The 17,660-nt window shown below is 41.1% G+C and overlaps 1 protein-coding gene across 10 annotated transcripts in view; it reads left to right on the forward strand.

Annotated features, from left to right (window-relative positions):
- Positions 1-17,660, forward strand: part of SYNJ1 (synaptojanin 1) — a 107,566-nt gene that overhangs the window by 41,723 nt on the left and 48,183 nt on the right. For all 10 annotated transcript variants that reach the window (XM_073362090.2, XM_073362107.2, XM_073362119.2 and 7 more), the window contains 8 exons: positions 3,426-3,617; positions 3,749-3,833; positions 7,580-7,720; positions 8,173-8,365; positions 10,172-10,330; positions 12,383-12,539; positions 12,944-13,061; positions 13,189-13,404. In XM_073362090.2, the coding sequence (XP_073218191.1) occupies positions 3,426-3,617; positions 3,749-3,833; positions 7,580-7,720; positions 8,173-8,365; positions 10,172-10,330; positions 12,383-12,539; positions 12,944-13,061; positions 13,189-13,404 (1,261 nt within the window). The remainder of the gene's footprint in view (positions 1-3,425; positions 3,618-3,748; positions 3,834-7,579; positions 7,721-8,172; positions 8,366-10,171; positions 10,331-12,382; positions 12,540-12,943; positions 13,062-13,188; positions 13,405-17,660) is intronic.

Consider the following 17,660-nt stretch of genomic DNA (forward strand, 5'->3'; position numbering starts at 1 on the left):
AAAATTACTTATTAGTTTCAAAAAATCCTTTAATTTTAAGTCAAAGTTTTAAAATGGTTTTTCAGTTTTGTCCGAGTGAAAGTTTAGTTTGAGCCAAACTAATTTTTTTTATTTTTCGTAATTGCCGGCAAACCAAAACCATTTGTTGTTCACACTGACCTCTCTACAGATTCTGCAAGGCATCCTATTGAACGCTTTGCCTAAAGCAGTGGTCCCAAACTTGTTCTGCTGCTTGTGCAGGGAAAGCCCCTGGCAGGCCGGGCCGGTTTGTTTACCTCCCGTGTCCGCAGGTTTGGATGATTGCAGCTTCCACTGGCCATGGTTCGTTGCTCCAGGCCAATGGGGGCTGCTGGAAGTGGCATGGGCCCAGGGATGTTATAAACATGCATATTGAGAATAAACATACACAGAAATTTTACTGTGTAGCAAGATATTTGAAGTATCTTAAATATTTTTTGTAAAAATAGTCTGAAATGTCTCCAGAATGTACACTGCAGTTAAATTACCTTTTTTTCCTGAGATATAATTTGAAAGGTTTGTGGAGTGAGGGAATAAAAGACATTTTTATTAAAAGAAGAAAAGATGGAGGAGATATAAATGTTGATAGGGAGCTATGAAAGAAAATGGGTTCATTAAATGTTTTGGGAATGAGAGGCACAATCTCACATTTTTTATTTGTTTTCCTTTTCATATATTTTAATTTAGAACAATAGTCATGTGGTTTAGAAATCTTTCTGGTTTAAAACATTGTTGATTTGATTTCTGTATTAAGTATGCTGCTAGCAATCCCCTGAAAAATTAAACCCCAGTCCTGTAAAAAGATATACCAAAACGGGCTCCTTGCAAAATCAAGGGCTAAGTGATCAAATATTTAATTTTGTGACACTTTTAAAAAGCTATGTGGTATCAGAGCACTGCTTTTTAAATCTAAAATAGCCACTGTAAATAAGGATGCAAATTTGAGTTGAATAGATGAGAGAATTGTGGTACTTTTCCAAAATATGGCTAGTGGTAGCAAGTACCACAAATATGGCTACTTGTTACCACTTGCAGTAGATTGTGCAGATGTTCAGAATATGACCGTGCATATGTTGATGGGTTCCTTTGGTCCGTCTCACCCTCTTCGAGGTTTGGATGCTCTCATTGGCTCTACTAGGCTTCTTGGGCTTGGTTTCCCTTCAGAAAGGCTCAGATACTTTGCTTGGCTTCCCTTCAGTGGGATTTGGATACTTCTCTGGCATCTGTTGGGCTCCTTGACTTGGCTTTCCCTTCATGGGGTGTGGATTTTCCACTAGTCTCTGTTTGGCTCCCCCTAGGTGGGCTCAGATACCTTAGGCTCTATTCCTCCCTCTGGTTTGTTGGACCCCACAGCCCAGGGTGGGGGAAGGAAATCAGAGGTATTCTCCCAACTACCACCCATTTGTGGTACTCAGAGGAGATGTCAGTTAAGTACTTTGGGCATATCTTGCATAATGGTAATCATCCCTCTCCTTTCTTAATGTTTTGAGCAGCAGTGAAATAGTTAAACTCAGATAAACTATATTGGTTTACACTCAGTTGACATTTTGAAGATTTTCTTCCAAACCATAAGGGCTAGAAATTTACTGAGGGTTTTTTCTCTCCCCATTTGAAAGCTGAGATTCTGGAACAAAGATGGAAGCTTAAAAAATAAGAACTAGCTCACCAAACTGCCATGAGTTGACTCAGTCCGATCTCTGAATAAATGGATTGTGATCGGTTGCCCACTGTTTCTCAATGGAGTACAAGGCTAAAGGAAAAATACAATCAGGCTGTTTGCTTTTTGTAATTTCGACAGCACGCATGCACCAGGATAGTGGTGTTACAAATATGTAAAATAACTTAATTGGTAAAGCATAATGCACATAAGACTTACTGTTAACCTGTTGCGTTTTTTTTCTCACTTTGGTTAAAGGAAAACTGCTATGTTAATATAAAAGTATCTGGGTCTTTAATCTAATTAGGGAGAGGTATTGTTCACTCTAAAAGAGTGTCTTCATATATATACAATTAATCTAACAGGAAGATGTCACATTACTGATGTATCTAAGAAACTTAGTCCTCCAATACCATGGCATCAGAGCATCTCGCTGTCAGGAGTGGCTAACGACCATGAGTGCCAACCTCAGGGAGACTGTCAAAAAGTAGAGCAGACACCCCAAACTGGCTCTTATGTTCTATAATTAGATTTCCCCAATCCAATAACAAGTGTGAACTCCTAAACCATGCAGTCAGACAGTCCCGGTGGGCATTTGAGTATATCTTGCCACCCAGGGAAGCTGGACTATGTGATAGATGGTCACTTTACACCAAAAGTCACAGTAGTGTTCTAGTTACTCCCAGTCCCAAAGGACTGGTTGCTTACTCCAGGTTGTTTGTACTCGGATCTCTCCCCAAAGACAATGTCTATAGCCAATCCTGTTATAAATTAAGTAAAGGTTTATTAACTAAGAAAAGAAGTTATTTACAAGGTTAAAACAGGAAACACACACACAAATAAGTTAGTCTTAGATTTTAAAAGATAATATGAGATTCTGTAATAAGCAGCTCCATATGTCCTTTAGGGCTGACCCATGCTAAGCACCATGGGGGGTCTCTTGATTATGTTTAGGAATCTTTACCACTCAGAGTCCAGACAGCGTGAAGATCTGTTTCTCTAAGTCCTAGGCTAGTGCCCTACCCATTGGTGAATCTTTCCTCGTCTGATATGGAGTTGGATTTTGGGAATTCATCTCCCATTATACACACACACACAAAATCAGATTTGTAAATTTCTATTATTGTAAATTAGTATGATTAATTTATAAGTGCCTAACCAAAATAAATAAATCTATTAAAATGATAGGGAAGGTAAACTATTTGTATAGATGTATTTATTTAAACTCTCCACATTTAATCAAGGTAGTTTTAAGTGTTACAAATTAACAAACCTGAAAGTCGTCTTTTGTGTGCATTTAAGCGGGAACTGAATTTCATTTATTAATCAACATAACCAGAGAGGACTTCATTTTGGGATGAATCATTGAAAATGGTGATTTCCACTGAGAGAAATCATTCACAGATTAGAGACAGTGCAAAGTGATAATTTTCTAAACAGTTTTAGAAATATCTTATATTTTCTTTCTTAGCAAAATTAAGAATTTAACTCTAAAACATTACAAATTACTCCAGTTTTGCTTTATCAGCATCCAGCCCACCCAAGTAACGTTCTTATTTTCCATTGTGAAGTGCATCATTCTTTTTCAATACACTGCAATTTGCTTTCAAAGCTGTTAATTTTCTGTATGCATGTGCATGGATTAGTTGAGTTTTCTTTATGAAGAGAAATGTGTCTTCTAGGATCTTGTTCTGTTGAATTTGTTAAAGTCTTCTTATGCCGGCTAATGCATTTTAAACTTTTTTTACAGCATCTGTAAAAGCACTAAAGGGTATGTGTGAAAATTTTTATAAGTATTCAAAGCCAAAAAAAATTCGAGTATGTGTTGGAACATGGAATGTCAATGGTGGGAAGCAATTTCGAAGCATTGCTTTTAAAAATCAGACACTCACTGACTGGCTTCTAGATGCACCAAAGTTAGCTGGTATCCATGAATTCCAAGGTAGGATATGTATTCTCTTGATTTGATTAAAACCTTGGATCATTTAGAAATAAAAATTGGTATATAAGGTCTTTGTTTGTTATAAAGGTAATTGTAAAGAACAAATAGCATCTTTTTATACTTAAATACAGATCGAAGAAGTAAACCTATTGACATATTTGCCATTGGATTTGAAGAAATGGTTGAATTAAATGCAGGAAACATTGTGAATGCAAGGTAAGTGGTATCATTATATACAAATATTGTTCATCTGGTACAAGTATAAAGTTTCAAGTTTTAGTAAATATTCCATTATGTTTTAGGAAAATTATAGCATTTTAAAACACTTGTGATTCCTTTAAATAACTTTTGGAAGAGGCAACTGGTACAGTGACAATCTTCCAAAAGACATGTACCTTTCCCCAGAAAAAACTGGAAAGCAGTGACCACTGGGGCCAAATGCAATATGCTCTCACAGATCCAAATAGTCAATACAAGTACATATCTAGAATTGTACCCTCACCAGCCCTAAGACTTTGTTTCTTCCTATAATGCTGTTGAGCCAGTTTTATCCCAGAAAAATTCTTCTTCTTTCAGAGTCTTTGTACATCCCACTTCTGGGACAGCAGCTTCTAATGTGAGCGTGTGGAGCCCTCTTTCGAAGCGTTGTCGGAGGGGGTCTGAGGACACTAGGCAAGGATGTATGTCAGATGCCCTGTTTTACATAGGGAAACACATTCCTCCAGCCTCGCTGCTTCTTCACCACTGCAGAGAGCAGAAGGAACTGTTGGTCATGTCCGGGGCTATTCCTAGTTTGCATTTAGCTGTTTTATTCCTTGTATATAGTTTTCCTAGTGTAGGTTAGTAGGGAGTTATATTTTTTCCCAAGTTCTTTCAGAGTTCTCCCCAGCACTGGGACCACGGTCATCAGCATGGACTCTAAAAAGAGTTTTAAGAAGTGCACATTGTGTCCACCTTCAATCCCAGAATCAGATGCACATGTTCACTGCCTTGGATGCCTGGGCAAGTCGTACTCTATTGCGTGATAGGTTGATAAGTAAAGTCAGAACTGGGATTGATTGATAGCAGCCATCACCACCATCGACAATCGCCTGTTCTCTTCTCTAGGTCTTCCGGTGAACTGGAAGAAATTCCTCTTTGACTCACTCTCCGAGGATGTTTCTTGGTGCAATGCTGGCCTTATCACAAGCCAGAACATTCCTTCTGGAAACAGATTCCTCTGCATCCAGCAGGCCCATGTCATTCTAAAAAGGTTTCCAAAGCAGACCACTTGCTTCTTTCAGAGACTCCTGGAGCTTGTGGCATTGACACACACCATTTCTATCACCTGTCTGCATGTGAGACTTCCGCAGCATTGGGTAACTCAACTCCATGCCCCAAATAGAGACAGGCTGCAAAGGACTGTCTTGATTCAAGTGTTGCTGCAGTTGAACTGGTGGGAGTCCAGGGATGGTATTCTCTGAGGATTGTCTTCCTGTTCCCACCTGTGATTCTAGATTATCTGCTTCACCTAAAGTCTGAAGGACTCTGCCTGTTCCTTGAAAGTCCATCAAACAACTATATATATATACCACCAGCACGTTAAAAAGAAGATTTGAGTTTCTCACCTTACAGCTGTCAGATTCTTAAAGGAACTTGTTAGTTGCCTTTCCTCCTAGAAAGGAATCTTCCACTTCCTGGGACTAGAATCTAGTTCTATCAAGGCGATGGAGCCTCCCAAGAACAACTTTCCTTGAAGACAGCTTTCATTTATTGCCATTACCTCAGCAAGGAGCGTTAGTGAGCTAAGAGCTCTGATGGCCAGTTTACTGTATGAAGTAGTCTACAAAAATTAAGTGGTGTCTACACTTCACCTTTCTCAAAGTTCTTCCCATCCTGTGTTCTTCCTTAGACTCCATTCGCAGCTTTTATCTTGAGAACACAAAATCCTTTGGAAAGTCAAACAGGTTACTTTCAGCAGATGAGGAAAGATGCCCGGGAGAATTTACCTCAATCCAGAAACTGTTTTAGTGAATTAGGAAGCACAAAAATGCTTTTACAATATAAATGGAGTGCCAGTGCCTGGAGGATTAAGGGTCCTCTGCATATGGCCACTGCTGCCTCCAGGGCTTTTCTAGGCATCTTCCAACATTGGAGGTTGGTAGGGCAGCAACTTGGAGTTTAGTCTATACCTTCAACATGTATTATTCCACAGACTAGACATCACGCTCCAGTGCCCATTTTGGGATAGTGGTGCTATAGTCCATATTCGCTAAGAACTCCTTGCTCACTGTTCATCAGAGAGCGCACAGCCTAGAAGTTTAAAAAAAAAAAAAAAGTTATTTACCAGTAACTCCTGCTCTTTGACAGCTGCCTCTGCGCATTCGCATTTCCTGCCCATCTTTACCCCTAGCTTGGTTGTGTGTGACTAGGATATCTGATGTAAGATGCCATGCAAGAGTGATTGGTCTCTCCTCAAGGGATATGGCTTTAAAAGAGGGTTCCACGTGATCTCTTCCAGAAGTATTATAATCTCTATTTCTGTTCAGCTGGCTACTGCAGCACTGGTTTTGTGTTACAGCTGGAATGAGAGCCGAGGCTTTTGGTTGCATAAAGAAAAAGCTTTCCAGTCATTGCCTTGAGGGGGAAAGCAGTTCAACTGAAGTAAATGGAGTGACAGCACATTTACACTGGTGTAGCTGAGTTCAGAACTGGACATGGTGCTCTGTACTCACTGTTGCAAATTGTTAAGCAGTGATTGCCCAGTAAAATTCCTGTGCCTGGGATTTGTTTGATCCTTTCTTGACCCATTTGGTTGCTGACAAATAAAAAGACAGCGACATCATTATGCAGGTCCAATTCTTTTTAGGCAATGTGAGATGTATTTGATACAAGACTGATCAGTAGCAATCACTGTTACACTGTGACCCTAGAGCCTCTGGCCTCTCCCAAGAAGTTCAGAACAGACCTGCCCTTCAAAAGTTGTGATTCTAACATCTCAGTGGTCTTCCTGCTAAAGAGGAACTTTAGTGAGACTAACTCAACTGCCCAATACTTGGGCTTCTCCTAGCTGTTTTAGTGAAAGATCAACTTCCTGAAAATAGCCAAAAGCAGCTTCCACTTATACAGTTTCCATCTCATTAAAAAGGCTGTCAGAAAGCTCCTCCCAAACAGTTTCATGTTTCAGACTCTCTTCCTGCTGCGAGACCAGTGAAGAGACTACATGATTCAGTTCCACATCAAGCTACCTCCTAACCTCCTTTCTCCCTTCCTTTTTCAGGGATCCCTTTTAAAGAGATGAAGATGTTGCTTCTCTCCTCAAATTCGGAGTAATAAAAGAGATCCCTCAGTATTGCCTGGGGAAAGGGATTTTATTTGGATAATTTTCTCTTCCTTATCATAAAAAAAGAAAAGGGTGGGGGAACATTTTCTAATACTTTAGACTGGAGAAAACTGAATGAACATGTGAATGTTGTATTTTCATATTGTGATGCGGACTGCTGTTATCCTTTCCCCAAATTAATAAGATTGGCCCCCACTGTGGAGGCAGGCACGATATCTTGCTTATCTTTTTCCTCTGTAAAATCTATTGATTCCACTCCATTCCTACTATGAAAGCCCTTGTTCGGGCCCGGCTTGTTTCTCCTGCTGACAACTGCAATCTCCTTTGGCCTACTGGACTTGCACTTTGCCTCCCGCTCATTCTGTACAAAATGGAGCTGCAAATGTCATCCACTTTGTTCACCACTCTAACCATGTTTAATCTGTCTTCAGACCCCTTCATTATTTCCCCTCATTTCCCACATAAAGTTAAATGTCTTGTCCTGCCCTTGAAGACCATTGGCAATCTCACTTTTGTCTACTTCATTATTGTGTTTTTGTTTTTTCAAGGATATTGTATGAAATATTATTTAAATGCAACACACTGTAGATATGTAGGTGTCCTTTTTTTTTTTAAACTGCCTTTTTTATCTCACTGGTAGCACAACCAATCAGAAGCTGTGGGCTGCTGAACTGCAGAAGACCATCTCAAGAGATTACAAATATGTGCTGCTGGCTTCTGAGCAATTGGTGGGCGTCTGTCTCTTTGTGTTCATCAGACCCCAGCATGCTCCTTTTATCAGGTGAGTGAACAGACAGCTGTACTAAAATTGGTATGCTCACCAGACTGCTTTATGCTGCAAAATAAAACTCAACACAAGTGGTTTGCAAAGTGTTCATATGGCTTGACACCAGCACTTAAGAAAAGCTGTTACGTTTCCTGTTAAAGACAGTTGCTTAAATTCTGTAATCTTAGATATGGAAATCTTGTACCTTGCCTGCAAGACTTGGAAAGCATCCATATGTCCATGCCTTATCTGCTCAAAAACAGTTGATGTCGTTAAAACACTGTGTTGCAATGTGATGTTCATATTACTGATGATGAAACTATGTAAACATCCAACACCCTGTCATTATTTTGTACTTCTCCAGTTTCATTTGGTGACCGTTAGAACTCTGTTTGAATGTCACTTATTGCTGCTAAATTTTGTCATTGATTTAAGGTTTAATAATAAATATTTAAATTATTTTTTAGGGATGTTGCTGTTGATACTGTAAAGACTGGTATGGGAGGAGCTACTGGTAATAAAGGCGCAGTAGCAATTCGAATGTTGTTTCACACGTCCAGTCTTTGCTTTGTCTGCAGTCACTTTGCTGCAGGGCAATCACAAGTCAAAGAGAGAAACGAAGACTACATAGAAATAGCCCGAAAACTCAGTTTCCCAATGGTAAGCAACAATGCTGTTCAGATTCCATAATAAAAGAAAAATTAAATCCTTAAAGCCATTAGGGCAGCTGCTGAGTATGTGATACTTCAATTTTTAAAATGAGTCTAACAAAGATAATCTGTTAACAATCAAGAGCATTACTCCTAAAACTTCAATATGGTGTACTCTGCCTTGCATCCTATAGAAATTTTAAACACAAAGTAAATATTTGCAAATTTGAACAAATTGAAAAATGTTTTCTTGAATTCTAAGCTGTAAAAAAAAAAAATCCAAGCTGTGATCACTAATTATAGTTTAGATTTATAACTGTGCCTACTACCTTAGTATTAGTATCATGCCCAAATTAGCCTTCGGTAGTTTTCTGTGGGATTGTTTGAAGAGAGGGTTCCTTCCCCTTCGGCTTTCTCATATTTCAGCCGTATGAGATGGCCATATTTCAGTTTCTCTACAAGATGCTCAAACATGTATTGTCTCCACTGACAATTTCCAAGACGTAAATCAGGTTGTCTTAAATTGAAAGCAGACTAGATTGGGAAATGATATAAAGAGAGTGGGAAAAATCAAACTCCAAAAAGAGAGGTACAAAAGACTCACCTAGTTAATTATGCCCTTGGCTTTGTTACAAAATATTGTTTGACACCTAAAGATCTTTCATAGCTGGAAAGTCTACAATCTAACCTGAACAGCAAAGCTGCCTTTCTCTCAGCGTATCATCTTAGTATGCCAAATGGTCCCAGGGAAGTGGCTCTTTGTTCTTCTTAAAAACCTTTTTGTGAGGCAGAGGTCAGGTTTCTCATTACAGCACCTTTTGAAACCAGAGCAGAATGATAAAATCTATTAAAATTCAGTTCAGATAACTCTTGCATAAATGTCAGACTGTCATCTCATGAAATATTTTTTTTCTCTCATTAATGTTCTGCACATGAGACTCTCTGGTTATCATATGGTTCCATCCAGATGATCAGTATCCACAAATATGTGTATTTCACCCACCCCACCAGAAAACACCCATGCAGATAGAAATTGCATTGATTTTTAAGATTGAAAAAGATCATAAAGTATAACTCACGCATCTATATTGTGACAAAGTTCCTCGTCTACCTTGGTGGGTCTTGCGCTTATTGGTGGATTTGCTTGCCTTGGAGCTTCACAGCAGCCCTCAGTTTGGCCATTTTCATGAACCCACAGTCCAGGACAACTCCTCCTGTGTCTGACCAGGAGTTGGGAGGCTTGAGGGGAACCCGGGCCCGCCCTCTACTCCGGGTTCCAGCCCAGGGCCCTGTGGAATACAGCTGTCTAGAGTGCCTCCTGGAACAGCTGTGCAACAGCTACAACTCCCTGGGCTACTTCCCCATGGCCTCCTCCCAACACCTTCTTTATCCTCACCATAGGACCTTCCTCCTGGTGTCTGATGATGCTTGTACTCCTCAGTCCTCCAACAGTCCACATTCTCACTCTCAGCTCCTAGTGCTTCTTGCTCCCAGCTCCTCACACATGCACACCACAAACTGAAGTGAGCTCCTTTTTAAAACCCAGGTGCCCTGATTAGCCTGCCTTAATTGATTCTTGCAGCTTCTTGATTGGCTGCAGGTGTTCTAATCAGCCTGTCTTAATTGTCTCCAGAAGGTCCCTGATTGTTCTGGAACCTTCCCTGTTACTTACCCAGGGAAAAGGGACCTATTTAGCCTGGGGCTAATATGTCTGCCTTCTATTACTCTCCTATAGCCATCTGGCCTGACCCTGTCACAATATATAGATTTCTGTCACAAGGTTGTTTTTAATTTCAACATGTATATTGTTTTTCAGGGAAGGCTCCTCTTTTCCCATGACTATATATTTTGGTGCGGCGATTTTAATTATCGTATAGATCTTCCTAATGAGGAAGTGAAGGAGTTAATTCGCCAGCAGAATTGGGATTCCCTTATTGCAGGAGATCAACTTGTCAACCAGAAAAATGCTGGACAGGTAACTCTTTAGAAAATGGTACATTTAAGAGTCCTTTATTTTTCATACTGTAACTCTTATTAAAGCTACTTCATGGGGGTGCTTGTGCAAGATTGTTTATGTATTGCATTGTTAACTTGTCACTTTTGTCAAGTCACCAGTCTGGAATAGGGTGGAGTGGAAAAACAGTCAGTCGGTTGCTTGTATCAGTTGCTCTGAAGAAATTGTTAGTAGTGCAACTACAAAGACTAGCTTTAAGAATGAGATTTTTGATGTCCCTTATAAAAGAGAAACTGCATTGTCATCCTGCTAATAGTGTTTGGAGCATATTAAAGAGAAAACAGTAATGGTTATCAAAGGCAGTTGTCACAGCACAGGATTTTTAAGAGAGCATAGTAAAGTCTTTTTTGGTAACACCACTGGTCGCATTCAAATTATGTAAATAGAATGAATGTATTTGCTGTCTCCTACTTCATGACAAAAGCAAATAGACAACTGATAGCAGCTGCAAATCAAATTATGGCTTTTTTAAGGAACACAAAGATTTTAGGGGGTTTATTGTAGCAAGGCTTCTGACATCAACTTTTTTTTAGCAGGTCATAGTTAAAGGGACACTGGCAATGTAAAAATCATACTCCTGTGTGAAAGTGTTTTATCCCAATTGTTAAAGTATCAACACATACTATAGTTGAAACATTAAACACACATATTTTTTCTGTTTTTTTTTTTTAGTTTATTTTGTGCGCTTGGCAACACTTTATTTCTAGGTAGTGTCTACTTTATTGGAGTTAGCTTTCTCTTATTTGTGTAGGTCTTTTGCACAGCAAGAGTGGAGAGAGAAACATTTTATAAAGTGTTTTTTATTCTTTAATAAAGGAATATTATAAAAACAAAAATTGCCCACCTCTGAATTTCCCTGACAAAGTAGCAGAAACTACTTAAATTGGATTTCATTTTGTTTTTTTTAAATTAACTAGATTTCAAGTTGATTGTGTCCCTTCAAAACAAGAAAAACCGACAAATACTGTATTTATGAGGTTAGCCTTTGGCTAGGGGATCAAAGTTAAATTCATATCTCAGGGTTCCTCTAACGTTATTGAGACTGCCAAACGCAAAACCAAGTTCAAAGTAGCAGTTGACTCAGTTCTTGCTTATGTAGCATACATTTTACCAGTGAGAGAGCTTCTCTGCCTTTTAGGGAAGTAGATTAATTGGTCTTATTTGTTATTGGGGAGAATTTCAAAAGTGCCTAAGAGATTTAGTGATGCTTAATAGGACCTATGCTCCTAAATTCTATAGGCATTCTTGACAGATTTCAAAGAAATCTCAGAATTTTCCTTTTCTTGTATTTTTGTGCGTTGATCAAGAATACAACAGTATTATCTTTTTGCACTTATTGTACTTCTGCTCTTCCATGTCTCTTCCCTTAAGACATTAAGACATTTTTGGTTTTAGTAACTTGTTGGGAGACATTGATGGGATGCATCTTCTGTTCAGGCAAGCACCTCTCGTGTAAACATTTCTGCTTAGAAATATAGATGTTGCTATAATGGGATAGACCGCTCTATGTAGATCAGTATCTAGTCCTAGTATTTGTTCACACAGAGCCAGCAAAGTGCACCACAAGGATGTGATTTGTAGAATGCTTAGCATGTTGTGTTCTAATTGTCCCATATAGACCCTGCTGGCGCACTCTAAAATGTACCTAGTTCATGCTGAGGTAGTTCTGTTTCATACAGGACTACATTAATGCAAACTACATACCTTTTTAGATGGTGCCAACAGAGTCTACATGGGCAGTTAAAGCACAGCACATTAGTGGCTTTATGAATCACACCAGTCTGGTATGCTTTGCTGTGCCATATAGACAAGTTCTTAGACTATTGCTGATGCAGGATGCATTCAAAAGTTAGAATAGGAAGATGGATTCACATTCTTCTGAGAGACGTGCTTGGGCTCAGTCTTTTCCTACCATTGAAAGAAGACAGAGTTTTGATTAATTTCCTTAAGTTTTCCACAATGGTTTCCCATCTTTGTCTTTTAGTATGACTCAGAATGTCTTTGTTTATGCAGATCTTTAGGGGATTTTTAGAGGGAAAGATAACTTTTGCACCTACATACAAATATGACTTGTTTTCTGATGACTATGACACCAGTGAAAAATGTCGCACGCCAGCATGGACAGATCGTATTCTTTGGAGAAGAAGAAAATGGCCATTTGACCGATCAGGTTTGCGAGTTTACTTAATTTTAATTCAATATCAATTTAAATTACTTATAGTAACTTTCCAGCAGTATTCATAATTCCTAAAATGTTTCAGGATTACTACTGAATTCACACCAGAAAAAAGTAATTGTTCATTTTGTTAGATCATTTGAACAAGAAAGTATATATAGCCCTCGTTCTTCTTTATATGCCTGCCTTTGCCTTTGTTTTTGTGTGCAATGTTGTAACATTGCATGGCAGTAGCCAGAGTTCAATATCAGTTACTGGCATTTGTGTAAAGTAAAAGAGCCTCCAATTTCCCCCATCCTGTTTTCAGTTTGGTTTAATATCTAGATTTTTATTTTTTTTTAGCCTGTCCATACAGTCACTCTTTTTCTTTTTTTTTTTTTCTTTTATGCTTATTATAGCTGAAGACCTGGATCTTCTGAATGCTAGTTTTCAGGATGAAAGTAATATCCTTTACACATGGAATCCTGGTACTTTGTTGCACTATGGAAAAGCAGAGCTGAAAACGTCTGATCATAGGTTTAAACTTTACTTTCTGTATTACTCTTAACCATTTAAAATGTAATGCTTTTGCTTTATTATTGTATTCCTCAGTCACTCTGATGTTTTCTAACTTTTCATATATATGTATGTATATTTCTTTAAGGCCTGTTGTTGCACTGATTGACATAGATATATTTGAAGTTGAGGCAGAAGAGAGACAGAAAATTTATAAGGAGGTGATTGCTGTGCAGGGACCACCTGATGGTACTGTAATGGTCTCCATCAAAAGCTCTTCACCAGAAGAAAACTATTTTGATGATATTTTGATTGATGAACTTCTTCAAAAGTTTGCAACCTATGGTGAAGTTATACTTATAAGGTTAGAACAGTTCTATTTACCATTTAAACAATACTCTTTATTATTATTTATCAACTTTCCTATAAACTTTCTGAACTGATGTTCTTAGGATGCATTTGTGTTTTTATTTACTTCATTGTTAGAATTGAGAAAATGTCTAAATTCAGTCTGTTTAAATTGTGGCCAATGATGAGAGCAATCAATATTAGTGGGTTGGTTTATTTTAAAGGGCCTTATTCCATCCTCCATCCAAAAGAGATGGGGGAAAAAAAGTAAAGCCAAAAATTGGTGGTGGGTTCTATTTCTACCCCTCCCTTAAACTTAATTTCAAAATATTAACCTTTGGAAACTAATTCCTAGATGCATTTCCCACGGAAACTTATTTGGTATCCAGTTGGCCAGTGGAGGGTGGGCCATATCATGGCTTGGGAGAGAAATATAATCTAAATATGCGCTTAGATAGGCTCTGTGCAGGAAAACTTCCCAGCAACCAAGGGGAAATAGATGGGGACGTTGGTGGGCATAGAAGGACCTGAGAGGAGAAAAGACCTTGTGCTGAGTAGCATGGAAGAAGGAAGAGAGACATGTTGTTATATTATTTCATTATGCTAAGAACAGTTCCATTCATCTTCAATGTTCAAAGGGTTGAAAAGATACTATTTTAAAATAGGATCTAGCAAAAGTCACTAATTTAACACTGGGGACAAATGTGGTGAAAACTGATAAGCAACTAAGTCCATCTGTAGTCTCTCTGGGATAGGTGGCAGATGATAAAAACAGCAATTCTTACAAAACTGAATATAAGGGGAAATAGAAGATACAGAGTAGAAAAAAGTCAGTTTGTACTTTAATCTTGTTAAATAATGAGTACTCAAACAGGTCAGTTTGACTTCAAGTGGCATCTTGACAAACCTGAAGAAGGAAACCAAAATCATGGTTGTTGGCAGGGAAGTGAGACTTAAAAGATCTAGAGGAGTCCCTATATCTGACTTTTCTCTTGTCTTCTGTTTTGCTTCCTTCTTTTCGCTCCCATCCACTACCCACTGGCTGGTGGAGGGTGGATTTGTCATGTGCCCTGCTTAGTTATCTGTTGGCAACCTGGATGCATCTTTGGTGGCAACTAATTTATCAGTTGCCAAAGAAGCTGTCCAGCTTAGTAGTGATACTTTATCAATGGAGACAGCTGAAAAGGGAAATCATGGGGCTCACATAACCTAATCTTATGATCATTTCCTTTTGTAGCCTTACCATGTATATATTGATCTGGATACATCAGTGAATGAGGACAGACATGGATGGATTTTAAGCTGCAGGCCGCAACTTTATTAATCTCAATGCTGGGAAGGGTTGCGCACCACCCTGTCACCCATACTTTCACATACCAGAAATTTTAAGTGGCTCTAGGGCAGCACCTAGCATATGACCTGTAACTCCATAAACTCTTCAGCCTACCACAGAGTGGATAAAAATACATGATTGTTTTAATTTTAAAAGATATTTTATTTAAATACACTTTTCTTTTTAAAAATAAACCTTTAAATCTGAAAGTATGAAAACCTATGTTAAGACCTAAATTTACTGTAATCTATTAAAATAATTTAAATTAATTAAAAAATATTATTAAGCAGAATGTGTTTGTTGCCCAAGTTTTAAAGCAAGTCAAGCTACTGAACTGGTGGAAGTCATTGGATAAGCACCTGGAACCAAGAGCTAAGTCTATTTTTGACACCAGTAGCCTCTTCTGCAGGTACAAAGAGATAATTGTCTTCATTTCAGTTTATTCAGCTAGTACAGTTCAATGTCTAGTTCACTGAAAGTTGAGATAATTAGGAGTTATAAAAAGCAGGAAACCTTGTTCTTCTTCGAGTGCTTGTTCATGTCCATTCCACATTAGGTGTGCACGCGTGACGTGCACGAGCGTCGGAAACTTTTTCGCTTAGTGGCTCCCGGTGGGGCCCCTGCGCCATGCATATATACCCCTGCTGCTCGACCACCCTCCAGTTCCTTCTTACCGTCCGTGGCGGCGTTGGAACAACCTCTCTCTTTTGTATGAGAGCAGTCCCTTAGCCTTTCTCATAGATAGCTGTTATCAGTGACTTAGCATACCTTTGTTGTGGACACTTAAGTGATTAGGTGCTTGGAGGCTTTCAGCACCCGCCTCGGGCCACAGAGCATGCCACAGGCCCATAGGTTTAAGGCTTGTGCCATGTGCTGCAAGCCTATGCCAGTTAGTGACCCCCACGGCTCGTGTCTATGTTGCCTGGTTGAAGAACATCAAACTGAGCGGTGTAAGATTTGCAAGGCGTTCAAGCCAAGAACAAAGAAAGAAAGAAAGACTTTCGTTTGAAGCAATTGTTGATGGAAGCTGCATTGTAGCCACCGGGCCCGGAGCACCTGACGTCTGCTCTGGCTTCCTCGGTGCATAGTGCCCTGGAGCTGTTGGGAGACCCGGCACCGGATAAACACCGAAAGCTGTCAGCCCCAGAGCGCCAGACTAGGCCCCAGCATGGCTCATCCTCCCCAACGCGGCCCATGGCGCAGCCAAAAGGAAGGTGCGAACGTTCCCCGCATAGGAGGCCGGCGCCTTCGAAGGCCCCGAGCACAGATAAGAGTGGGAAGGCCGCTGTCCCGGCGCTGGCACCGGTGGCTTCAGCACCATATGTCCCACCAAGCCCAGGCCTAAGTGAGCTCAGTGCAGACAATGGGCTCGAGGACTTAATGAATCAGCCCTCCACGCCTGGCACCTTTGAGGCGGCAAAGGACCTCATTCAGCTGTTGGCGACGAGCCCCCTCCCGTACAGGGAGAATCCTCCGGCACCCATGCCATGGGTGCCATCGACGGGTAAGCCGGCAATGGTGTGCTGTTTGAGGACACTGCCCAGGCATCGCTCCCGGAGTTGGTCCCGGTTGAGCTCCACGTCTGCAGACTCCCAGTTACCTGCGACTCAGAAGGAAGTCGCGGTACCGGGAGTGGGTTGGCTCGAGGAAGTAACGGAAGAGGGACGACGCTCTGCGGCACCGATTAGAGACTGGCACTGGGAGGAGTCGAGACAGCCCTCGCTGGAGGTCTCCCTCAGATGCCAATGCCGATCCTGGTCCTGAAAACACCGGTGCCGTTCCCTGTCCCCGGTATATCGGTACCGGTCTCGCTCCCGTTCCGTTAGGAGCCACTCGTCGACCTCCCGCTGGCAGAGATCATCGGCACCGCCGTGGCCTTCACTGTCGGCGTCGCTGCAGTCCGACGTCGACTCTGGCCATTACAGTTACTCGCACCGTGCTCCAGACAGCAAGGACCCTTAGACGGGGTGGCAAGCCCAATGGGGGCCACCAGGTCATTGGCCCTTCTGGACTCCTTGGACCTATCAACAGCGCCAGTGGGCCCTGTCCAGGGCGAGCTACTCGGTGCAGTGGTCCTGGTCCCCGCACCAATGCCCAATGGCATCGGAAGCTACAGTATCCAGGCCTCCAGCATCCCCTTAGGATTAACCGGAGAGACCAGCACTGAGTCTGGTGCCGCCCCAAGGTCTCCCGCCCCGGCTCAAGCCGGAGGCCCCTCCCATGGAAGAAGGGGAGCAGGAGGACCAGCCAGAGGGGATTGAGCAGCTGCTAATCTCCTTGTCATTCCCAGATGAGGCGTGTCTGGTCCTCCACCCATAGACCACAGAGCCCACCAGGAGCTACTGTGTAGGGTCGCCCAGAACTTGGGGTTGCAGGCTGAGGAGACGGTTGAGCAGGAGGACCCCATTGTGGACATTTTGAGCCCCGAAGGTCCATGTAGAATGGCGCTCCTGCTCATTAAGACCATCCAATCGAATTATAAGACTATATGGCAGACCTTGGCCTCCAGTTCTCCAACGGCCAAAGGTGTGGAGCGCAAGTACTTTGCCCCATCAAAGGGCTACGAATTCTTGTTCTGCCACCCAAGTCTGTGCTCCCTGGTGGTCTCGGCAGTGAACGAAAGGGAGCGCCATGGACAACAGGTCCCGACACCTAAGGCCAAGGAGGCAAAACACTTGGACTTTTTTGACAGAAAGGTGTACTCCTCAGGGGGCCTTCAGTTGAGGATTGTTAACCAGCAGGCCATCCTCAACAGGCATAATTTTAACTCCTGGGCAGCAGTGGGGAAGTTTAAGGACAACCTCCCACAAGGTTCCCAACGGGAGTTTACGGTCCTGGTGGACAAGGGCAAGGCAGCAGCTAAGACCTCTCTCCAGGCCTCCCTGGATTCAGCAGACGTGGCGGCCAGAAAAATTGTGTTGGGGGTGGTCATGAGGTGC

This window comes from Lepidochelys kempii, chromosome 1 (genome assembly GCF_965140285.1).
Source record: "Lepidochelys kempii isolate rLepKem1 chromosome 1, rLepKem1.hap1, whole genome shotgun sequence".
Taxonomy (NCBI): Eukaryota; Metazoa; Chordata; order Testudines; family Cheloniidae; genus Lepidochelys; species Lepidochelys kempii.